Genomic DNA, 25,420 nt, shown 5'->3' on the forward strand with positions numbered 1-25,420 from the left:
TGAAGCTGTCCTCCTGCAGGCAGGGAGTGGGGGCTAGAACTCAGGTCCTTGCACATGTTAACCTGTGTATGCTCAACCAAGTGCACCACTGCCTGGCCTCCAGGACCTCCTTTTCTTTTTTTTTTTTTTTTAAGGACCCTTTTTTAGATCACTGTGTTGCAGGGTGGTGGGGTGGGCGGGGTAGGAATGTTGATCTACAGGTCTACTGGAGTCACACATGTATAGTTTCTGGCTTCCCCATGGTTGGTGTCAGCACATTGCACCCTCTACCAGCTTGTCCTCTTCCTCCACTTTAAGGAACTGGTCTCTCCTCCTTCGCCTCCATCATGCCTCCCATAAGAGGAATTTTTATTTTTTTTAAATATTGACTTGCTTTATGAGAGAGAGAATTTTCTACCATGGTGCGAACCTGACTTCCCTGAGCAGATGACCACACCAATGTGTCCTGGAACCTCTCCTCCCCAGAGCCCTACCCCACTAGGGAAAGACAGAAACAGGCTGTGGGTATGGCTCAACCGGTCAACACCCATGTCTGTTGGAGAAGCAATTACAGAAGCCAGACCTTCCACCTTCTGCACCACATAAAGATCTTTGGCCCATACTCCCAGAGGGATAAAGAACAGGGAAACTTCCAATGGAGGGGATGGGGTATGGAATTCTAGTGGTGGGAACTGTGCCCCTCTTATACCACAATCTTGCCAATCATTATTAATAAATCACTAATAAAAATTATAAAAATAAAATAAAGTGGGGCTGGTCAGTGGCACGCCTTGTAAAGTGCCCATATTACCATGCATAAAGACCCAGGTTCAAGCCCAAGACCCTCACCTGCAGGGAGGAAGCTTCATGAGTAGTGAAGCAGTGTTGCAGGTGTTTCTCATTCTCTATCTCTCACTTCCCTCTCAATTTCTCTGTCTCTACTCATTAAACTAATAAAATACTTATTTTTTTTAAAAGAATGCATTATAGTAGAGGTTCATTGTCAGAAAGGAACCAGTCATTGACCCTCCCACAAAGCTCACACAGCCCCGCCCAGGGGCCAAGCTTCACGCACTTACGCTGGGCCACGGCACCTTGGATCCGGTAACCTAGGATGATGGCTGCTCTCTGGACGTCTATCTTGTTGATCAGTTCTGATGACTTGACGGCACTGAGCCTCTCCCCATCCTGGTCCTCCACAAAATAGACAAGCTGCACCGGATTGTCCTCTCCCTCCAGCCGGGACACATTCACCACCTGGGAGATAGCAGCAGCCCTCAGCATGGTCCAACCTGAGGCTCCCCGCCTCCATGGTGTGACCAGGATTTAATTCCCCCACCACGATGCTCTCCTGATGGGAAGAAAGACAGCTACCATGCATGGTCCTCTAGGGAGATTAAGAAATGACCTTCATCTTGCTCAAGATCTTCTCTAAGGTACACAGAACCTACAGCCACCCAGTCCAGCCAGTTTAGAATCACCACCAAGGGGCAGAGAGACAGTTCAGTGGGTAGAACACATGCCTTATCATGAATAAAAGCCTTGGATTCAATCCCCAGCACCACATGTGAGTACCATGGACAGCGTCAAATGGAAATCCATGGATGGTGGAATGATGTATTAGCACCTCTCTCTCTGTGTGTGTCTCTGTCTCTCTCTCTCTCAAATGAAAGCACTGCTCAGCTCTGGCTTGTGGTAGTGCAGTGGATTGAACCTGGGACTTCAGAGCCTCAGTCATGAGAATCTTTTTGCATAAAACCATTATGCTAACTACCCCCACCATTGTCATATCTATCTATCTATTTCTCTATCTCCCTCTCCTTCCTTCCCTCCCTCCTCTCCTCTCCTTCTCTAAGTATGTAGATTTTTTGAGCTGGGGAGGATGCATCTCTCTGTTCATTCTTCAGTGCCACACAGACTTGCTCCAACAAACTCTAACTCACCATTAAAGGGAAGTACTATCATCCCAACTGCAAATCTATGGACAAGGTTTACCTCAGATTTCCTGAAATCATCATGAGTGCCCTCCAATCCCTTCTTAAATCTGGCAGACTAGCTTCTCCCTGTCCATATAGGAGAGGGCTTCTCATCTTGGCACAGCTACCCTTCAGGTCCAGATGATTTTCTGACATAGTGGGTCAAACCAAGCACTACAGGATAGTTATTAATATCCCCTGTCCTCTTCTCATTAGATGCCAGTTGGCCTGGGAGGTAATGCAGTGGATAAAGTGCTGGACTCTCAAGTATGTATGAGATCCCAAGTTTGATTCCTGGCATCACATATGCAAGAGTGATTCTCTGGTTCTCTCTCTTTCAAAAATTAATGAATGAATGGATGGGTGAGTCTGAATAGATGCCAGTAGCAGTACACAGACACAAACACCAGCAGTGGCAATCCAAAAAGTCTCTGAATGTTACCATGTGAGCTCAGTTGGGAGAGAGAGGTGAGGGGATAGGGGGTGGAGGGGAGACATTCTCATTGGAAACCAATCCTCTTAGGAGAAATAAATCCCAGAAGTCTTTCACACACCACTCTCAGCAATGACTGAGTCATCCAGACACAGAACTGATGTGGAAACAGTAGACCTGCACCATGGATAGGCCAAACAGACATATACAAGCGTGTTCAGAACACTCCACACAGTAGAGACCAAATGTGAGTTCTTGTCAAACTCACACAGAACACTTCCTAGGATAAACCCTACATTAGGCCACAAAACAAGTCCCAAGAAATTGAAGAAGCTAGAAGTTTATCAGGTATCTTTTCTGACCACAAGGGTATGAAATGAGAATCCATGTCAGAAGAAATCAAACCTGAGCACCATGAATAGCACAAAGGAAAATCACAAATACATGGGCATTAAATGAACGAAGAATTCACGAATACATGGAAATTAGACAACACATTCTGAGCGATCAATGGATGAAAGGAAAAAAAATTTAACCTTGAGACAAATAAAAATGAAAAGATGGGGCCGAGTAATGGTGCACCTGGTTGAGTGCACATAATACATTGTGCAAGGACCCAGGTTCAAGCCCTCAGTCCCCACCTGCAGGGAGGTGGGGAAAACTATATCTCTCTTCATCTCTATCTCCTTCTTCTTCTTATTTTTTTTATTTAAGAAAGGAGACATTAACAAAACCATAGGATAGGAGGGGTACAACTCCACACAATTCCCACCACCCGATCTCCATATCCCATCCCTTTCCCTGATAGCTTTCCCATTCTCTATCCCTCTGGGAGTATGGACCCGGGATCATTGTGGGTTGCAGAAGGTGGAAGGTCTAGCTTCTATAATTGCTTCTCCGCTGAACATGGGCATTGACTGGTCGATCCATACTCCCAGTCTGCCTCTCTCTTTCCCTAGTAGGGTGGGTCTCTGGGGTCTCTGGGGAAGTGGAACTTCTATCTTCTCTTCACTCTCAACTTCTCTCTGTTCTATCATATTAAATTAATTAATTTTTTAAAAAGAAACACAAGATGAGAAGAAAGTACAGTCCTGATTTCCAATTTGATATGAGTCCAAGGCCCTGAAAATGGGTCACACCAGGGATGGAAGGTGGCAAACCCACTTAAGCACATATAGTACTATGCACAAGAAACCAGGTTCAAGCTCTCACTCCCCACCTGTCAGGGGGGATGCTTCTTGAGCAGTGAAGCAGGTATGCAGGTGACTATTTTTCTCTCCCTTTCTACCTGTCCCTCCCCTCTCAATCTTTCTGTCCTATCAAATAAAATATAAGAAAGAAAAAGGGGGGACTGGGTGGAAGCGCAGCAGAGTAAGCGCACATGGCGCAAAGCTCAAGGACCGGCGTAAAAATCCCAGTTCAAACCCCAGTTCCCCACCTGTAGGGGAGTCGCTTCACAAGCAGTGAAGCAGGTCTACAGGTATCTGTCTTTCTCTCCCTCTCTCTGTCTTCCCCTCCTCTCTTGATATCTCTCTGTCCTATCCAATGACAACAACAGCTATAACAACCATAACAAGGACAACAAAATGGAAAAAAGTAGCCTCCAGGAGCAGTGGATTCATAGTGCAGCCACCAAGCCCCAGGGATAACCCTGGAGCCTAAAAAAAAAAAAAAAAAAAATTGAAAAAAAGAAAAAAGAAGGGTGGTGGCCTCCAGAAGCAGTGGCTTCATTATGCAGGCACTGAGCCCCAGCAATAACCCTGATTAAAATAAAATAAAATAATATAAAATAAAATACATTTTTAAATGGGTCATGCTGTCATTCAAGCAGATCTGCCATTTGTCTCCTCACAGCCAGCTTCCAAAGTGCAGCAGATCTGGGGCAAAGAGGCAAGAGACAGGACATGGAAGTACTAAAGAAGAGACATGTTCTTCTTTCTGACCTCTTTTGGTTTCTTAATTTGGTGCCAGGGAATGAAGCCAGAGCCTCGCTCCCACACAGCACCACTGAGGGGTTCCCTAGCCTTAATTTTTTTTTATTTTATTTTATTTTATTTTCCGAGAGAGGAGGGATACAGAGTAGGAAAGGCACTTCAGCATGGCTCCACTATCCACGGAGCTCCCCATGGTACTGGCCGTGGTTCTGCCATGTGGTGCTGGGGCCTGAACCCAGGACTTCAGGCCCCGTAAAGAATTTGCTCTGCGGGGGTCGGGCGGTGGCGCAGTGGGTTAAGCGCATGTGGCGCAAAGCGCAGGGACCGGCGTAAGGATCCCGGTTCGAGTCCCTGGCTCCCCACCTGCAGGGGAGTCGCTTCACAGGTGGTGAAGCAGGTTTGCAGGTGTCTATCTTTCTGTCCCCTTCTCTGTCTTCCCCTCCTCTCTCCATTTCTCTCTGTCCTATCCAACAACGAATTGCGTCAACAAGGGCAATAATAATGACCACAACGAAGCTACAACAAGGGCAACAAAAGGGGGAAAAAAAAAAAAGAATTTGCTCTGCCAGGGAAACTATCTCCCAGCTCCTCTTTAGGACTGCCAAGGTGTCTTCAGGCTGAATGGCTTCTCTCTGTGATATTATCAATAATACTTGGAATTCCATAAAATTAAATGCATTTTTGTGCCCATTCGTACACATGTACATGCACGCACACACACACACACACACGCACACACACACAAATACAGGGGGCAAGAGGAGAGATAGCTCACCAGGTGGAGCATGCAGCTTGACATACATGTGACCCAGGTTCAAGGCCCAGTACCATGTGGGACAACCACAGCATCAGGAGAAGCTCCAGGGCCAGGGGAGGGGGTGTCTCTCTCTCTGCTCCTGTTACCCTCTCTGAATGAAAAAGTGTGCCCTGAAGAGATGAAATCATACATGTGCAAGGCCTCAGCTACACATATATATCTTTCTCTCTGGGAGTCAGAAACAACAACAAAAAGTAACAATCCTTTTTGTTTGTTTGTTGTTATTTCTGTCTCTTTCACACACTGAACTGAGTTTTTTCCAGATAGAAAGAGAGAGAGACCACAACAATGGAGCTTCTTCCAGTGCAGAGTGGGCAAAGCATTATACGAATGACAAAGGGGACACCCAGGCCAGGCAGCTAGCATAATGACCCTGTAAACAACTTTCATGCCTAAAGCACCAAAGGTCCCAGGTTCAATCCCTCCTGGCACCACCATAAGCCAGAGCTCTGGGGAATAAACACAAACAAACAAACAAAAATAGCAGGTACACTCTCTAGGTAAGCTAGAGACTCTTGAAATCCTTTACTCTTTTTAAAAATAAGGCAGGGGCTGGAGTGATGGTGCTCAAGATAAAGTGCACATGTTACAGTGCACAAGGACCTGAGTTCAAGCCTCTAGTTCTCACCCACAGGGGGGAAAGCTTCACAAGCAGTGAAGCGGGGCTGCAAGTGTCTCTCTTTTTCATTCCCTCTCTATCTCCCCCTCCCTTCTAAGTTTCTCTCTATCCAACAAATAAAAAAATTAATTAATTAAAAAATAAGTAAATAGGGGCCAAGTGGTGGCACACCTGGTTGAGCACATAGGTTAGCATGTGCAAGGACCCGAGTTCAAGCCCCCAGTCCCCACCTGCAGGGTGGAAGCTTCACAAGCCGTGAAACAGTGTTGTTGGTGTCTCTCTTTGTCTCTCCTCTTTCTCTCCCCTCTCAATTTCTCTGTTTCTATCCAAAATTTAATTTAAAAATAAACACACAAAATAAATAAGAAATACATTAAGGAATAAATAAATAACATGTCTCTCTAGAGCCACGTGGAACTGAAACCACCGCGGCTGACCTCAAACAGACCCAGCCACCAGTGTAAGCCAAGACTCCCCGGGGGGCTCTCCAACCCCCCTCCCCATGGACCCCCCAGAGTACCTGCACCACGCTGTTCCCAGCAGCCACCGTGGCCCGTCTCCACACACGCCTGCGGGTGGCGGCCTCACTGAGCAGCTGTGCCAGCTTGCGTTCCATCTCCGCCTGGAACACTTCACTCTGGAGCTGCTTCTCCACAACGCCCAGGAGGACTGTGGTGGGGAGGGGGGAGGGAAGGACAGATATGCTAGTGAGCGCAACGGGGAGGCATGACTAAAAGGTGCTAAGGAACAGGGGGCCAGAGAGTGAAACATGAGCACAGATGGGCCAGGAGAGCCCTGGAAATGGGCTCAGATGAGGGACTTAGGTGCAGTCACCAGGGCTAAGGGATACAAGGCCAGGAGTCCCAGGGACTCTGCAGTGCAGGGACACGGGAGTCAGGAGCTCCCACATGTGATCAGACATCGTGTCTGCATTTTAAAGTCAAGGTGGCTGGATACTGGTTTGGAGGCACACCTTTTCTTGATTCAAAAGCCAACACCTTTTTTGGTCACTACTGGGACCTCACTACTCCAGGACAATTGGGTTTTCTTTTGTTGTTGTTGTTGTTTATTTGTTTGTTTTTGGTTTTGTTTCTTTTTTCCAGATAGAAAGACAGAAACAAGGGCCAGGTGGTGGTGCACAAGGATAAGCATGCTGGTTCCCATGAGCAAGGGCCTGGGTTCAAGCCCCTGGTCCAAACCTACAAGGAAAAGCTTCATAAACGAGGAAGCACTGCTGCAAGTCTCTCTCTCTCTCTCTCTCTCCTCCCTCCCTCTCTTTCTCTCTCCCCTCCTCTTTCTTTCTTCCTTTCTTTTTTTTTAATATTTATTCCCTTTTGTTGCCCTTGTTTTATTGTTGAAGCTATTATTGTTGTCATTGTTGTTGTCGTTGTTGGATAGGACGGAGAAGAATGGAGAGAGAAGGGGAAGACAGAGAGGGGGAGAGAAAGATAGACACCTGCAGACCTGCTTCACCGCCTGTGAAGCGACTCCCCTGCAGGTGGGGAGCCGGGGGCTTGAACCAGGATCCTTACATCTGTCCTTGCACTTTGTGCCACCTGTGCTTAATCTGCTGCGCTACTGCCCGACTCTCTCTTCCTTTCTTCCTTCTTGTCTTTCTTTCTTTCTTCCTTTCTCCTCTCTTTCACTAGAGCATTGTTCAGCAATGGCTGACGGTGGTGGGAGCTGAAATTAGGACTTGAAGCCTCAGACATGAAAGTCGCTTTGCATAATCATTATGCTCTCTCTCCCACTCCTCTCAAAATCCCTCTATCTCCCCCCCCCAAAAAAAGCCACCAGAAATAAAGTACTAGACATGTAGGCACTCAGCCCCAGTGATAACACTGGTGGCAAAAATTAAAATAACAGAGTATAAAATAAAAATAAAATCTGGCCCAGACCCGCAAAACTTTTTTTGAAAATATTTTTATTTGTTCAGGGAGCTATCTTGTTCCTGTTTTTATGGTTCCTCATGAAACTAAATGAAGACTATAGAGGAGGGAGGGAGAGAGAGAGATAGCGCCCTGCTTTGCAGCCACCTCCTGTCCTAACTCAGAAGACTGGATTCTTGTTGGGCTGGGCCATGAGGTCTGCATTTTTAAGCAAGCCGCCCCATTTTTTGTGCCATTACACAGCAGGGCACAAGTTAGTTAGCCAGACCTGAGTCCTTGCCTCATTCATCCTCTGCCAAGTAGTGAAGGTACATCTTGCCCTGGATTTAGGGCACAGAAATAAGATGGGCAATTTTGAGCTTGGGGAGAGACTCCCACAGTCTCATTGCTCCCAGAACATGACGCACATACCTGTCCTCACCCAGGAGGCCTTCAGCAGCAGGGACAGGTTGAGCTGGGGATACTGGAAGGCTGGCAGAGAAAGGGGGTGGGGGAAGAGGAGAAAAAAGCACCAGTCAGAAACTCGTTTTCAGTCATCAGGAAGGCGAAGATTCTAGCAGGTCCTGGGTAAACCACAATGCACATTTCCTCACCCCACCCCACCCCAGTCCCCAATCTTCATTATGTTGATGAAAAATAAAAGGTCAGACTGGTTAAAGATGCAGACATGGGTTTTAAGGAGAAAAGAGGGAGGGAGAAGAACAAAGCAAAGCTTCTTGACTAGTCAACACCAGGCTCTGCAGCCTTTGTGCCCTACCTATTAATTTTTTTTTATTTTCCTAAGTATTTTGCCATCCAGATGAGTTTATTATTTAAAACTGTTCCAGCCCAAGAAATAGTTCACCAGGTAGAACATGAGCTCAGCCATGAGACCTAGGATTCAATCCTCAGCACCACGGACAGCACCAAGGCAGCTCCATAGATGCTGGAGCAGGGCTGTGGTGTCTCCCCCTCTCAGAACCATGGACAGCACCCATGGAGTTCCATGGATGCCCAGTGGGGCAGGGCTATATGGGAGGTGTGTGTGTGTGTGTGTGTGTGTGTGTGTGTGTCTCTCTTCTCTCAGCACCATGGACAGCTTCCAGGGAGCTCCATGGGTGGGGAGCAAGACTGTGGTGTCTCTCCTCTCAGCAGCATGGACAACACTGTGGCAGGGGCCTCTGCAGATGGTGTAGTGGTCCTGAAGAATCTCTCTTCTGTCCATCTTTGCCTCTATTCACTAAATAAAAAATGAAAAATGAACTGGGGAGGCTGTTCAACAGTACCACACATGTGTGAGTCCCTGGACCCATTCCCCAGTGTCTCATAAAAAGTAGATATATAAAATTACTCATAGGTAGTTCATTTGATCACTCACTATGCTAGAGGTAAAAGGAGCAAGTTGGGCTAGCAAAATAGCTGGCTTGGATAGTGTGCTGCTTTACCATGTGCACAACCTGGGTTTAAGACCAACCCTCACCCCATTTAAGGAAGCTTAGGAGCTGTGGTATCTCTGTCTTTATCTCTATCTCTCTCTGCCTTGCTGCCTCTCTGTCTCTATCTTTAAAAAAGAAGACAGGGGGGCAGTCTTACTGCCTGGTACCTACAACAGCCTCCTCTCTTCAATCTCCTGAATGCAATTAGAACTTCCTGGCCATGTGTCTTCACTTACAAGTCACTGCCTGGTGTCACTGATCTATGATCACTGGGCTGGAGTAACATTAGGACTGACTGCTTCATAGAACGCAAGGTCGCCAAGACATGGCATCAACCCAGTTGAGTGAGTTTGCACCTCGTGTCCTTCCTTGGAGAGCTGGCATCTCCCAGCTCTGACTGATGAGAAGGGGCCTTGGGACCTGATATGCCCAGGACAGTCTGTGACCACCCCCCATGAACCCTGAACTGAGCATCAGTGATAGCAACATCTTCCCTGTCTGCTTTCACATTCCCTCCATTCCAGCTCAGGGCACTGACAACATGCCAGCTGAAATAACACTGGCTATCATTAACCTGTTGGCAGCTCTATGATGAGAAGCATTTGCTGGGCTAGGGAGACAGCATAATGGTTCTGTAAAAGACTTTCATGCCTGAGGTTCTGAGGTCTCAAATTCAATCCCCAGCACCACCATAAGCCAGAGCTAAGCAGTGCTCTGGTGTGGATGTGTGTGGGGAAAGGGCCCACTGTCTGGGAAGTCCAGGCCACTATTTCCATGAGAGTCTGAGCAGGCTGACCCCGAGGCTTCTCCCTCCTAAGGGAAAGAGACATTAACCAGGTCCCTCCTGACCTTATGGGCTTTTCCGAATGGGGCACTTTCCTGTACATGCTACCCCATCCCTTTTGAACAAAGGCCATGAATTACTGTGTATGGCCAACCTGTAGCCCACTGCAAATATCCTGGCTTTGCTCAAACTGTCCCCTCCCCCCTCTGCCCGGAGGTTCTCTGTTTAACTGCCTCCTTCCCCCTTCTGCTCAGAGGTGTTTGTAATCCACCCTTAGAGAAAAAGGATTCCAAACACCTCCGAGCAGAATATCCTATATGGTAACTTCTCAGCTAAGATCAAATACCTGACAATTCAAGATCTAACTCTGCATTGTGTGTATGACTTAATGATTACCTCTACCTTCTCTCTGAACTTTGAGTATATCCGCCCACTTTTACCTCCCAATAAACGAAAACAAGTCGTCCTAAGAGGCTTCTCCTGGAGCTGGTAAATCGTGTGTTTCCTTCCTCCCTCTCCGTGTAGGTCATCCTCGTAACCAGGGGCCCCCAGGACCCCCAGGGGCCACCCCAGTCTCCACCGCCAGTGGCCAGGTAGGCAGAGAGCCCCAGGACGACCCACAGATGTATGTTCTCTTCCCATCTCTCTCTCTTCCTTCTCTCTCTGTCTTTATCTCTGCATCTCTGTCATCATAATAAAATAAATAATTTTTTTAAAAAAATTTAAAAAGGTATTTGTCACCAAAGTAAAAGACTGGGGTGGGGTGGGGTGGGGTGGGGTAGTGTTCAGGTCCTGGACCATGATGGCAGAGGAGGACCTGGAGGGGGGAGCTAGAGGGCTATGTGGAAAACTGAAAATGTTACACATGTACCAACTTCTGTATTTACTATCAACTGTAAACCATGAATCCCCTCAATAAAGAAAAAAAAGGCATTTGCTATTTTGCGGGAGTGGGGCTATGTTTGGAGGCACGGCTCCCTTTCACCTCCACTGTACCCCATCTGCACTGCAAATCTGACAGCTGCTGCCTGGGAGAGACTTTGCTACCCTTCACTAGTCCTCCCGTTGGGGTGTAGTGTTATGAGGCAGGGTGGTGCACATGGAGCCTTGGCAACACCTCCACAACACAGACATTCAAGATTCTCACTGCCCGCCCCCTAACTGCCTTTTGTCACCATTTTGGAGTCTTTCCTTCCTCCGACCCATCACTCCAGGCAAACATAGGCTGGTGCCCCGCCCTGCTGACGGTACCTGCTCTGGAACTGCTGCTCCAGTCTCATGATCATCATTGTTTAGTCGCTATTACTATTTTGCCACCAGAGATGTCGCTGGAATTCAGTGTCTGCGTGACTCCACACTCCTGGTGGCCTCCCCGCCCCCACCCCCTTCTTTAAGTAGAGGGTGAAAGAGAGAATGACTCAGACAGAAGGAGAGACACCACAGCACTGCTCCACCACTCGTGAAGCCTTCGACCTGCAGGTGTTCCCACCTTGTGGCTGCAGCCTCAATTCCACGCCCTCGTACATAAGACTATGTGTGCTCTACCAGGTGAGCCACCTTTTTTAAAAGAAAGGAAAGAGCAGGGGCGAGGTGGTGGCACACCTGGTTGAGTGCCTGCTTTGCAGTGTGCAAGGACCCAGGTTCAAGCCCCCAGTCCCCACCTGCAGGGTGCAAGCTTTACAAGCAGTGAAGCAGATGTCTCTTTCCCTTTCAATCCCTCCTCCCCTCTCAATTTCTCTCTGTCTCTATCTAATGACTAAATAAGTTAAATATTAAAGAAAAAAGAGCTTCATCTTTCATTTATGTGTTTGTTTACTTGGGATGGAGCTGAAGTTTCATTTCACTGTTCCTGGGTTGATGTCATTTCATCCTTTTTTGATTTCACAGAGAAAGAGGGGGGCAGAGCAGAGATACCGCAGTACCAGAGCTCTTCCCCTGGTGCCATGGTATCCCTGATGTGGTCCTTGGACTCAAACCACAGTCAGAGAAAGGCTCCTGCCTCACCCAGAAAAATGGCCAATATGTCTAAGTCACTGCATGAGAGGGTTCTGGATTCACTCCTGCTAGGATCCAAGGCCTTTCGAGTTTATCTGGTTTATTTCCTGGACTTGGCACACATATTTCACTGGGTAGGCAGAGCAGAGGGCAGGAGGTGGATCCCCCCTCCCCACCCCGCAGTGGGGCAGCAGGATGGCACTCACGCTCGGCGATCTGGAGCACTGGGTAGCCCAGGTAGAAGCTGAACTCCACCACGCTAAGGTTCCGCAGGTGCTCGCTCACCTCTGAGCCACGCAGGAAGCCCCGGGGGCCACGCACAGCGAAGACCACACTCACAGGGCCCCGGCGGGCAGCCAGGCGGGGGGAGCCCCCTGTGACATTCAGGATCTGGAAAAGCCAAACCCTGGTAAGGACCCCACAGCACAGGACACTGCTAGTTCCCAGCACTGCATATGCTGGAATGGCGTGCTGGCTTCTCTCTTGCTCTCTTGAATAAATTCTGTCTATGTCTCTTTTATATATATATTTTTTTAAAGAATTAAAGACAGGCAGTGGAGACAGCATAATAATTATGCAAAGAGACTGTCATGCTTGAGGCTCCAAAATCCCAGGTTCAATCCCTAGCACCACCATAAACCAGAGTTAAGTAGTGCTCTGGTATGAAAGAAAGGAAGGAAGGAAGGAAGGAAGGAAGGAAGGAAGGAAGGAAGGAAGGGAGAAGGAAGGGAGGGAAGGAAGGAAGGAGAGAGAAAGGAAGGAAGAAGGAGAGTGAGGGAAGGAGAAAGAGCAAGGAAAAAAGGAAGGAAAGAGAGAGGGAAAGGAAGTGGCACATCTGATTAACACACACATTACCATGTACAAGGACCTGGGTTCAAGCCTCTGGTCTCCACTTGCAGAAGGGAAGTTTCACAAGTGGTGGAGCAGTACTGAAGGTCTCTCTCTCTCTCTCTCTGTGTCTCTCTGTCTCTCTCTCATCTTCCTTTCTCTAACCAATAAATAAAAGTGGAGGAGGGAGCTGGTGAGATAAATCACCTGGGAGTGTGCATGCTTTGCCATGTGCATGACCCAGACTCAAGCCCCCAGCACACCACATGGACTGCTTTACAGCTAGGAGAAATCTTGGTACTCTGGCCTCTCTCCCCAACCCCCCCCCCCACAAAAAAAAAGTTAGCCCAGAATAGTGAATCCCGATCAATGAAAAAAAACCCAGAAAACCACTACTGTGGTTAAACATTTCCCCACAGGATATGTAATCTGGCACCATTCCTTTCTAGAACATTTCTGAATTTGCAGAACATTCCTGGATGCCCTTTCTTTAAAAAACAGACCAAAAAAATTATTTATTTAGCTTGATAGGAAAAAGAGAAATTGAGAGGGCTGGGAGAGAGAAAGAGGAAGAGAGAGAGAGAGAGAGAGAGAGAGAGAGGAAGAGAGAGAGAGAGAGAGGAAGAGAGAGAGACCTGTAGCCCTGCTTCACTGCTTATGAAGCTTTCCACCCCTACAGGTGGGGACAGGGGTCTTGAACCTAAGTCTGTGTGCATGGTAGCATGTGCACTTAACCAGGTGCACCACAGCCCAGCCCCCCATTCCTGGATTTCTGGAATGTCCCTGGACTTCTAGAAGATTTCCTGGACTTCTAGAATATTTCTGGATTTCTAGAACTGCCCTGGGCTTCTAGAACATTCCTGAATAATAATTATGCAAAGAGACTGTCATGCCTGAGGTTCCAAAATCCCAGGATCAATCGCTAGCACCACCATAAACCAGAGCTGAGCAGTGCTCTGAAAGAAAGAAAGAGAGAGAGAGAGAGAGAGAAAGGAGGGAAGGGAGAAAGAAGGAAAAAAAGAAAGGGAGAAAGGAAAGAAGGAAAGAAAGAGACAGAAAAGTGTCCTGCATATAGTCATCTATCCTCAGGTCCCCCTAGCTAAGCTGCCTAGTTCGCTGATAGCCTGAGTGTTTTGTTCTCCCCCGAGGCACGCAGTGGGCACTGTCCTCACCTGCACTGTGACATTGGCTCTGCCCTGCTGGTGTCTGCGCACTTCCGTCAGTGCCGTCATCAGGCCCTTCTCGATGCGCTGGGTGAAGTTGCAGAAGCCCGTGTCCACATTCTGAGGCACAAACTGGAGGACTGAAAGAGCAATCATAGCCTGTGACAGTAGCTCCATCAGCTGGCTCCTCTGGAGCATGGGGCTGAGCACCCCATAGCCTTCAGCCCTGTGTGCATCAGTGCACGGATGTCAGAAGCCAGTGCTGGTGGCCTGCACTGTGTTAAAATGAACACCAAAAAAAAAAAAATGCACCTGACTGAAAGATTTCAAATACATAAAAGTATGTTACAGTGTGCGAGGACCCCAGATCAAGCTCCCAGGCCCCACCTGTAGGGGGGAAGCTTCACACGTGGTGAAACAGTGATGCAGGTATCTCTCTCTCTTTCTCTCTTTCAATTTCCATCTCTATAAAAAATGCATTAAACTGAAGTTTTACAGGTGAAATGACATAGTATCTGGTATTGCTTTTAAAATGCTCTAGCTACTTACAGAAATAACAATAATAACAACCAAGCTGATTCTGAGGGTCTGTGAAAAGTATGGTGGTTACTGGAGAAAAAGGAAAAGGGAAGTGGGGTAACAGGTAGAGGGTCTCTTTGGTGTGAGGATACTGGGACTTTAGTGTGGTAGGTTGTATACACATATAGGTAGGTGTGAACATACACTACTGAAATTTACCAAGATTGAAAACTATGTGAAATCAATAAGAAACACTCTAACTTTCTCAAAAAAATTTGGAGGAAAATAGGTAAAACGAAATTGGGCAATCTCTGAGCTTTAAAAGTTTAATGATAAACACATGTGGACTAAATAAGTTGCTTTCTCTACTTAGGCAAAAATTTTCGAATGTCCCATTGTTAAAAAGTTCAACATGGCAGGGGTAGATATAGCATAATGGTTATGCAAACAGACTCTCATGCCTGAGGCTCCAAAGTCCCAAGTTCAGTCTTCTGCAGCACCATAAGCCAGAGCTGAGCAGTGCTCTGGTTTAGAACAAAAAAAAAGTTCAAAAAGTTCAACATGGTGCCCAGGAAATAGCTATAACTCATGCTTTACCATGGGGAGATCTTGGACCCCAACCTCAGCACCACGGGGCAGCACCATGGAACTTGGACCCCAACCTCAGCACCATGGCAGCACCCAGGGAACTCCATGGATGATGGGGCACGGCTGCAGGGTCTCTCCTCTCTCAGCACCACCATAAGGAGTTCCATGGTTAGTGAAGTGGTGCTTTGGTGTCTCTCTAAAAATTTATGGTAAACATTAAACCAGAGGGAGACTGCTCAGGCATGCAAGAGGCAGTGGGTTCATTCCCTGACACTGCATTAAAAGATTAAATATGTGGGGCTGGGTGGTAGCACACTTGCTTAAGTGCATATATTACCACGTACAAGGACCTAAGTTCAAGCCCCCAGTCTCCAACTTCAGGGAGGAAATTTTACAAGCAATGGAGCAAGAAGACAGGTGTCTTTCTTTCTCTCTCCTTCTCTATTTCCCTCTCCACCTCTCAATTTCTCTCTGTTCTACCACATATAAAAAGAAATAAGTGGGCAGAGCAGTGGCACACCTGGTTGGCCATACAAATTACCATACAAAAGGACCTGGGTTTGAGTTCCTTCTCCCCACCCGCAGGGTGAAGCTTCATGTGATGAAGCAGGTCTGCAAGTGTCTCTCTCCCCTCTACTTCCCCTACCCCTCTTAATTTCTCTCTGTCCTATCAAATAAAATAAAAAGAAAGGAAAAAATGGCCACCAGGAGCAGTGGATTCACCAGGCAGACACTGAGTTCCAATGATAACCCTAGTGGCAGTACTTTAATTAAAAAAATTAAATATGAAATGCAGGAATCACGGTTGGTTTTTAGGGAGCATGAAAATGATGCCATCAATAGATGCCTGGCCTATGTATATATGAATGTCTCTGTGGGCATGTTTGTGCCCTAGACTTTATCTTTATGAGGCTTAGGCTGAAATATGTATGAGTGAGATGACACGGCATTTCAAATGTGAGAGGAAATGGTGCAGCTGGGAGTGTCACTGTAACCAGACTGACTAGAAACTGAAATAGCTGAAGCCAGACAATGGACAAATCAATCATCATTACACTATTCTGCATGCTTTTGTTTGGACTGGGCATTTCCCTTTATTATCAACGTTCTGAAAATTGTAAGTAATCAAGAGGGAAGGGGGAGAAAGAGAGGGCAAGAGAGACAACTGTAGCCCTGCTTCACCGATTCTGAAGCTTCCCCCTGCAGGTGGGGACCAGAGGAGCTTGAACCCAGGTCCTTGTGCATGGTAACTGTGTGCTCAACCAGGTGTGCCATCACAGCCTCCCTAAGTAATACATTCTAAAAGAAGGCATCCTGGCAGGGGTAGATAACATAATGGTTATGCAAGGAGACTCTCCTGCCTGAGGCTCTGAAGTCTCAGGTTCAATCCCCCTCACCACCAGAAGCCAAAGCTGAGCAGCGCTCTGGTTAAATAATAATAATAATAATGATAATAATAATAATAATAATAATAATAATAAGTAGTAGTAGTAGTAGTAGTTATCCCGCTCCCTCTAAATTTTTTTAAACATCAATGAGGTTCTACACGTATCGCAAAACAGCAGTTTCCTCACCCGTTTGGACCTGGAATCTGGACTCTGGCACAAGGAAAGAAGGTTTCACAGCTAGAATCAAGGGTGTGTGGTCTCGGACAAGTTTACTGTTTATGAGCACGTTTATGACTGAGATAGCTGAGTAGACAAAAGGGCCAGAAGTGACCAGAAAAGTGAAGTCGGCGAACAGCTCATACACCTACGGGAACAAAAAAACACAGACAGGAAGAGTTACCAAATTTAAGATCACCATGATTCACACCACAGGGAGACTGTCTTCAATAGCAAGATGATCATGATCAAGTAAATAGGGTTGAAACGTAATTTCCATAAAGGGATAGTGTTTATCACTATCTAATCAAAACTTTCTTTTTCTTTCTTTCTTTTTTTTTTTTTTTTGCCTCCAAGGTTACTGCTGGGGCTTGGTGCTGGCACTAAGAAGCCACTGCTCCTGTCAGTCATTTTTTCCCATTTTATTGGATAGGACATAGAGAAACTGAGAGGGGAGGGGAGGGGAGACAGTGAGGGAGAGAGGAAAAGATGCACCTACAGACCTGCCTCAGTGTTTCTTAAAGTGTCCCTTCTGCAGATGGAAAGCAAGGGGCTCAAACCCAGATCTTTGCACAGGTTCTTGCATTTAGTACTATGTGCACTTAACCGGGTGTGCCACCAAAACTTTCTTTCTTTAAACAATTATTTTGTTTATTTATTTTGGATAGAGACAGAGATGAATTGAGAGGGGGAGGGGAAATCGAGAGAGAGAAAAAGAGAGAGACCTGCAGCACTGCTTAACCGCTCCTGAAGCTTCTCCCCTGCAGGTGGGGACAGGGGGTTGGAACCCACGTCCTTGTGCACTGTAGCATGTATACTATACTGGGAGCAATACCATCTGGCCTCTTCATAACTTTATTTTACTTCTTCCTTTTACACATCTGTTAAACTTTGCATAAAACTATCAGAGTCAATGCACAAGGACCCAAGTTCAAGCCTCCTGCTCCCCACCTGCAGGGAGAAAGCTTCACATGAAGCAGGTGAAGCAGGGCTGCAAGTGTCTCTTCTGTCTCTTCTCCTCTCTATCTCTCCCTCTCTTCTTAATTTCTCTCTGTCTCTATCCATTAATAAAATAAATAAATAAATAAATAAATAAATAAATAAATAAACTATCAGAGTAATGAAAAGAAAAACTGGCCAATGATATGAACTGAATAAGGAGTTATAGAGAGTTCAAGATGTTTTGATGTATTTATTTTCAAAGCATACTTGTTATATTAAACCAGAGTGGGGAACCTTTTATTCTGACAAGGGCCATTTTAGATATTTGTAATATTATTTACAGGCCATACAAAACTGTCATGTTAAAGATGAGCACTGCACGCTGCTTTAAAAAGCCCCAAGGCCAGCAAGATAGCTCCCTTGGTCAGTGCACAACTCTACCATGTGTGTGACCCAGGTTCAAGCCTGGCCCCCACTGCACTGAAGGAAGCTTTGGAGCTGTAGTGGCCCTTCCTCACCCTGCCCATCCCTGAGCAGTGATGTCCGAAAGAAATATATGAGTCGGGGCCGGGTGGTGATGCACCTGGTTGAGCACACATACAAGGACCCAGGTTCGAGCCCCCAGTCCCCACCTGCAGGGGGAATGCTTTGCAAGTGGTGAAGCAGTGTTGCAGGTGTCTCTCTGTCTCTCCCTCTCTATCATCTCCTTCCACTCAATTTCTGGCTGTCTCTATCCAGTAAATAAAATAAAGATAATAAAAAAAAATTTTTTAAATAAAATAAATACAAGTCGCAAATGCAATTTTTCACGTGTCAAATAGCCATATTAAAACAATTAAAAGAGTCAAATGAAATTAATTTTACTTAATCCAAATGACCTGAAAGATATATATATATATACAGATAGATAGATAGATAGATAGATAGATAGATAGATAGATAGATATATAGGGATACTGTTGAACTTTGGTGCCTGCACGACGAATCTACCAGGACATTTTTTTTTTCTTTTTTACTTAATAGGACAGAAAATTGAGAGGGGAAGAGGAGGTAGAAAAAAAGAGAAAAAGAGACACTTGCAATCCTGCTTCACCACTCATGAAGCTTCTCCCCTGCAGGTGGGAACTAAGAGCTTGAACCCAGATCCTTGTGCACTCAATAGAGTGTGCCTCTGCCTGGCTCCTGAGAGCTATCAGTGTGTAATCAGTAAAGAAAAAAAGAAGGAAAAAAAAAAAAAACCTTGGGCCGATTTGCATTGTTTTTCATCAAGTCTTGGATATCCATTGTGTGGTTTGTGCTGAGCACACTTCTAGATTCAGCCCAGCCCTGCAGCATGTACCCAGCTTTGGAAGATGCGGGACTGAGCTCCCAGGGGAAAGGAAGGCCTCCTTCCAGCATGCAACATTCAGCAATGGAGCTCTGGTTCAGAGACTGCAGAGGTGCTCACTCTAAAACCCAATGCAGACTCTGATTCAAGTCTCCACATGTCAATCAAGGGAAGCAAAGCTGTCAGGGTCATCGCCACAGTCTCTGCTCCAGCTCTGTCCACTTACCCCTCCAGTGGGTGAAACCTCAGCTGGGGTCCTGGAATTACAGCCGTTTGAGCCAAAAAATGAGCAGTTTGTTTACAGGGAAGAAAGGGAGACTTCCACCCAGCCCCCACGCCCCAGGCCCCAGTGAGCAGCCCCAGGGACCCACCTTGAGCTCCACCGCCCGGTTGAAGTGAATCCTCAGCACCTCTTTGATGGCTGTGATGATGTACTCCTGCACGGCTCTCCGAGCCAGCACTGCAAGGCAGAGGGCAGCCGGCAGAGGCTGGTTAGTGTTGGGGTGAAAACGCAGGCATCCCACACCTGGACCCCACAGCAGAGCCTGAGCAGGCTAGCAGCTCCCCCAAACCACAGAAGCCTGTGTTTTGGTTTTATGCAATATCAGGAAATGAACCAAGAGCCTGGGGCATGCATGATTCTGAGGAGTTGCCTCCCAGCCAAATTTGTGCTTTGTATCTTTAAAAAAATATTTTATTGATGTATTTGTAATGAGAGATACAGACAGAAAGATAGAGATCACAGCACTGTTCAGCTGCTCTGGCTTATGGTGGTGCAGGGGATTAAACCTGGGAGCTCAGAGCCTTGGGCATGAAAGTCTTTTGCAGAACCATTAACTCTCTTCTCAGCCTACTTTGTATTGAGAGAGAGAGAGAGACCGAGAGAGACCGAGAGAGACCGAGAGAGACCAAGACCACAGCAGCAATTCACCATCCATACATGGTGTGTCCATGAAGCTCCCCCTGGGGCCCCAGACTTCAACCCTGAGTTACCTGCCAGGATTCCCCAATGTTAGTTGTTTTGTTTATTTGCTTTTGTTTTCTATTTTTTCACTGCCACCAGGGTTATTGCTGGGGCTTGGTGCCTACACAAAGATTCCTCTGCTCCTGGAAGACATTTTCCTTCCCTCCTCTCCTCCCCTATCCTCCCTTTTTCTCCTCTCCCCTTTTAAGAAATTGTGATAGAATGGGGGGGAAGAAAGAGGGAGAGATAAAGAGAGACATCTGCAGCACTGCTTCACTGCTTCTGAAGCTTCCCCTTGCACGTGGGGATTAGGGGCCTGAACCCTGGTCCTTGCATATGTTTGTGTTCTACTGGGTGTGCTGCTACCCAGTCCCCCCACCCAGCTTTTTTCCCCTTGTTTTTTAATTTAATTTTATCTTTTGCCTCCAGGGTTATTGCCGGGGCTCGGTGCCTGCACTACAAATCCACTGCTCCTGGAGGCCATTTTTGTTGTTCTTGTTGCCCTTGTTGTTGCTATTGCTATTGTTGTTGGACAGGGCACAGAGAAATGGAGAGAGGAAGGGAAGACAGAGAGGAGGAGAGAAAGACACCTGCGGACCTGCTCAAGCGCGTGGGAAGTGACCCCCCCCTACAGGTGGGGAGTCAGGGACTCAAACCGGGATCCTTGTGCAGGTCCTTACAATTTGCGCTGCGTGTGTTTAACCCACTGCTGTGTCACTGCCTGGTCCCCTCCAGGTTTTTATTTATTTATTTATTTATTTTTAAATAAGGCCAGGCTAGAAATGAAGAGAGGCACAGCTCAGGATCTGGGAGTGGCCATGACCTCTGTGGTCAGCATGTTAGCAAACCCCCCAGCACTCAATGATCGTGGCACAGTCGGGGGAGCAGAGAGAAACAGAATTGTATTTTCATCAACAAAATAATAATAAATAAAGCCTTAGATTTTCTCTCTGTTCTTTTTTTTTTTTTTTTTTTTTTTGGCTTTCTCTCTGTTCTACCCCGAGTTATAAATTGTGGGTTTTCAAAACTCTCAGCAGAAGCATTTTAAGTAAATGTGGCTGTTACTATTTATTTAGAGAAAAAGAGGGCAACTGACGCCACAGCAGTGCCCCACCATTCAGTGGGTTCTTCCTGTGCCACCCACGGTGCCTTCGTGTGGACCCAGGCTCAAACCCAGGACCTCATTACAGCAAGGTACACGCTCTGCCAGATGAGCTATCTCCTTGTCCTCCAGTAGTAACATTGTAAAAGGCCTCAAAAGGGGCTGGGTGATGGTACACCTAGTTAAGTGTACATGTTACAATGCGCAAGGACCCGGGTTCAAGTCCCCAGTCCCCACCTTCAGGGGGAAAGCTTTGAGAGTGGTGAAGCAGGGTTGGAGGTATCTCTTTCTCCCCCTCTCTATCTCCTCCTTCCCTCTCAGTTTCTGGCTGTTTCTATGCAATAAATAAAGATAAAAAATAAAACAAAAGCTTCAAGATATTATTCAACAAAAAAAATAAAAATAAAAAAGCCAGCTATAGACATCTTTTTCTTTTTTTTTTAACTTTTCTGATGAAGACAGGGGCCTTACACATGCATGATTTCTTTCACCAGTCTCAGGACAACTCTTTCATTCTGATAAAGAGACATGGACATGGTGGGGTGGGAAGCACAGCACAGAGCTTCCTATGGTGCTGTGACACTCCCATCTAGCACCAGGGTTCAAATTCAGGCCATGGTCATGACAGAACAGGTACCCCACTCAGCAAACTAGCTCCCTGGCCCTAGATGACATCTTTATGAGGTCTCCCATACCAACTTTTCAATACAACAGGTGGATAATAGTAATAGGAGAAGATGGGGGCCACGCTCGCTGAGTGCACAAATTACCATGCGCAAGGACCCAGGTTCAAACCCTGGCTCTCCACTAGCAAGGGGGAAGATTTGCAAGTGGTAAAGCAGGTCTGCAAGTGTCTCTCTTTTTCTCTCCTTCTCCAGTTAACTTTAGCTTTTTTTTTTTGCCTCCAGGGTTATTGCTGGGGCTCAGTGCCTGCACCATGAATCCACTGCTCCTGGAGGCCATTTTTCCCCCTTTTGTTGCCCTTGTTGTTGTAGCCTTGTTGTGGTTATTATTGTTGTTGATGACATCATTCGATGTTGGATAGGACAGAGAGAAATGGAGAGAGGAGGGGAAGACAAAAAAGGGGAGAGAAAGATAGACACCTGCAGACCTGCTTCACCACCTGTGAAGCGACTCTCCTGCAGGTGGGGAGCTGGGGACTTGAACCGGGATCCTTACGCCAGTCCTTGCGCTTTGTGCCACTTGTGCTTAACCCACTGCGCTACCACCCAACCCCAGCTTTTATTTTTCTTACCAGAGCACTACTCAGCTCTGGTTTATGGTGGTGCAGGGAACTGAACCTGGGACTTCTGAGCCTGGGATTGAAGTCTCTTTGCATAACCATTGTGCTATCTCCCCTGCTCTTCTCTCTCCTTCTCTGTCTTCCCTACTCTCTGTTTCTCTCTGTCCTATCTAATAAAAATAAGTGCATAATACATAAATAATGATGATAATAATAATAATGGGAGAGAGACTGTCAAAGTTCCCATGTATTACAAAATTATGTAGAAAATAAGGTATTGCTGAAAAGTCCAGCTACATTCAACTTTGCTTCCATATCTAAAAATTCTACTTACACATCCGTAACTATAAGTAAAACTGCTTTTCTTGATGCTTCATAAATGTATCCCGTTTCCCTTTTCCCTGCATATCTTTTCATTCTTCATCCATTTATTTCTTTTAATACAAAGTTAAACTTCAGGGGTCAGGCAGTGGCGCACCTGGTTAAATGCACACATTACAGTGTGCAAGGACCTGGGTTCAAGCCCCTTTGCAGGGGGAAAGTTTCATGAATGGTGAAACAGGTCTGCATGTGTTTCTCTGTCTCTTCCCACCCCCACACCTCCCCCCGCCCCCTGAATTTCTCTCTGTCTCTATCCAATCATAAATAAAATTTAAAGATATTTAAAAATAATAAGTTCTTTAAAAGAACTTTCATAAAAGTTAAAATTCATAGATATCATTACTCATTTTTCCACTTCTGGTTCTTACTTTTTTAAAAATGAGGATGGACTCATTCTACACTTTGGAAAGAGAGAAACAAAAGTGAACTGATAGGAACTGGGAGACAGCTCGCCCAAGACAGCACACAACTTGCCATGTGTCAGGCCCTGGATTTGAGCCCCCACACCACCAGGGAGCCACATGGATGGTACTAAGGAGTGCTGTGCATGGTGGAGCAGGGCTGTGGTGTCTCTCCACTCTGTGTCTCACCCTTGCTTTCCTCTCAAAAATAAATAATGAAGAACTGGCCTTAAAAGTTGAGCTGGGGGTGGGCAAGTGGTGGTGCATCTGGTTAAGTGCACACATTACAGTGCGCAAGGACCTGGGTTCAAGCCCCTGGTCTCCACCTGCAGGGGAAAAGCTTCATGAATGGTGAAGCAGAGCTGCAAGTGTCTCTCTGTCTCTCTCCCTCTCTATTACCCCTTTCCCTCTTGATTTCTGGCTGTCTCTATCCAATAAATAAAAGATAATAAATAAAAAAAAGAAATTGTGAAACTGTTTTTTTAAAATAAGTTGAGCTAGGAGAAAGCAAAGACAGAATGGGAAGTGAGAAACAGGTAGGCCTGGAAGAGGAAATTTAGAAATAGGTCTGGGAAGTAGCCACAACAGCTAAAGGATCGGGGGGGGGGGGTGCACCATTCATAGACTCTTGCTCTGAATGGTCTCCACAGCATGCTCCACCCAGCATCCATATTCTCCCATTAATTATTGTAAGATCATCAACTGACACATTGGGATAGAAGGACAGGGGGCTCAAAAACACATGTCTTACAGTTTCCCCAAACACCTACAGCTTCCCAGGCATCAAGGGGAGAGAGGAGGGAGACCCCAGGAGGCCTGGGTTCAGGCAAGTGTCGCTGGGAAGCACAGCCTTAGCCCTTATAGCACGTGTGCGCTCCAGTGCCTTCCCAGGGTGGATCAACTCAGCAGACACTGGTGTTCATCACAGAGCTCCATCAAAAGGACGTTTCAGCAGCTAGAGGTGTGGCAGTGGTGGGGCATAGGACTTGGCAGCAAGAGGTCCTGAGTTCAATCCCCAGCACTGCACATGCCTGTGCCTCTCTGATTCTCTCTCTGTGTCTGTTTGTCTTTTCTCTCTCATTAGTAAATCAGATCTTCTCAAGAACTCTTCAGAGGCCAAGGAATCACCTCACTTCTTCTTCTGTCTGTTATATCTATAATTACTAAAAAAAAAAAGTAACTAGGTCAAATTTAAATGAAAATTAGAAATAAGGTCACTATTTTGTCTGGGTCAAAGACAGTCAAAAGCAAAAAAAAAAAGAAAGAAAGAAAGAAAAAAGGGGGGGTTTGATCTCTACATAACAACTGAATAAAATAGTGTGAACACTCAGGCACAACTCCACAGACTTGCTAAAGCAGTTGACGTGTACAATTACAATGAACAGATTTTACTCCAAAAGAGCGGAGGCACACCCAGTAGAGCACACACATTTCCGCGCACAAGGTCTCAGATTCAAATCCCCCACTTCCCACCTGCAGGGGCAAAGCTTCACCAGAGGTGGAAGAGTGCTGCAAGTGTCTCTCTTTCTCGCTCTCTCTATCTTCCCCTTCATTCTCAATTTCTCTCTGTCTCTACCCAAAGAAGAGAAAAGAATGAATAAGTGGGGAAAATGGCTGCCCGCATTGGTGGATTAATTGTGCAGGTACAGAACCCCTATATTTAAAGACCCAAGTTGAAGTCCCCCATTCACACATGCAGGGGGAAGGCTGCATGATCAGTGAAACAATGATGCACGAGCCTATCTATCTATCTATCTATCTATCTATCTATCTATCTATCTATCATCTATTGAACGATCTACCTACCATCTATCTATCTACCCCTCCCCTCTCAGTTTCTCTTTGTCTTTTTTTAAATAAGTAAAGGGGGGAAGAAGGTTTCCAGGAGCAGTGGATTCATCGTGCAGGCACTGAGCCTTTGCAATAATCCTGGTGGCAAAAATAAATAAATAAATCAGGTAGGAAAGACAGCATAATGGCTCTGCAAAAGACTCTCATGCCTAAGGCTCTGAGGTCCCAAGTTCAATCCCCTACACCACCATAAGCCAGAGCAGTAAATTAATTAGTTAACTAATTAAGCCTCCAATAACACCTTCTTTAAATCCACCCCATGTGACTCCAAATGGTCACTCTAAAAAAATGATTTTAATCATTCCCCCGGAAGGAGGCAGTACCACTCTGTGAGTCAAAGAGGCAGAAAGGAGGAAAAACACTGAGAATGCTCTTTGCCCTCCATTCTCTCCTTTATCCATTCCCCTCTTCCTCTCTGGCCACTTCCTTCCCCCTATGTCTCTACCCCATTCCTATAAAGCCATAACACAATTTAACAGGACACAAAAACAGTACTTCTAAAAGTAGTAACCGCATATGCATGCCATGTGTTCACAGCTATACAGTACTGACAAGAGGCAAAGCATGGGTTCAAGAGAAATGCCCACTGATGGCTGACTGGATAAAGAAGCTGTAGGGGCATAGACTTGATGGGATACTGTGCTGCCATGAGAAATGATAGTGACT

The 25,420-nt window shown here is 46.3% G+C and overlaps 1 protein-coding gene across 1 annotated transcript in view; it reads right to left on the minus strand.

The window, feature by feature from the left end:
* The window catches only part of KIAA1549 (KIAA1549 ortholog), a 147,604-nt gene that overhangs the window by 63,245 nt on the left and 58,939 nt on the right, over positions 1-25,420 (minus strand). Inside the window, exons 4-10 of the mRNA XM_060195666.1 lie at positions 19,184-19,272; positions 16,514-16,691; positions 13,842-13,972; positions 12,048-12,231; positions 8,059-8,118; positions 6,279-6,427; positions 1,059-1,236 (exon numbers count right to left, since the gene is read on the minus strand). Coding sequence (XP_060051649.1) covers positions 1,059-1,236; positions 6,279-6,427; positions 8,059-8,118; positions 12,048-12,231; positions 13,842-13,972; positions 16,514-16,691; positions 19,184-19,272 — 969 coding nt within the window. The remainder of the gene's footprint in view (positions 1-1,058; positions 1,237-6,278; positions 6,428-8,058; positions 8,119-12,047; positions 12,232-13,841; positions 13,973-16,513; positions 16,692-19,183; positions 19,273-25,420) is intronic.

The sequence above is a fragment of the Erinaceus europaeus genome, chromosome 8 (genome assembly GCF_950295315.1).
Source record: "Erinaceus europaeus chromosome 8, mEriEur2.1, whole genome shotgun sequence".
Taxonomy (NCBI): Eukaryota; Metazoa; Chordata; class Mammalia; order Eulipotyphla; family Erinaceidae; genus Erinaceus; species Erinaceus europaeus.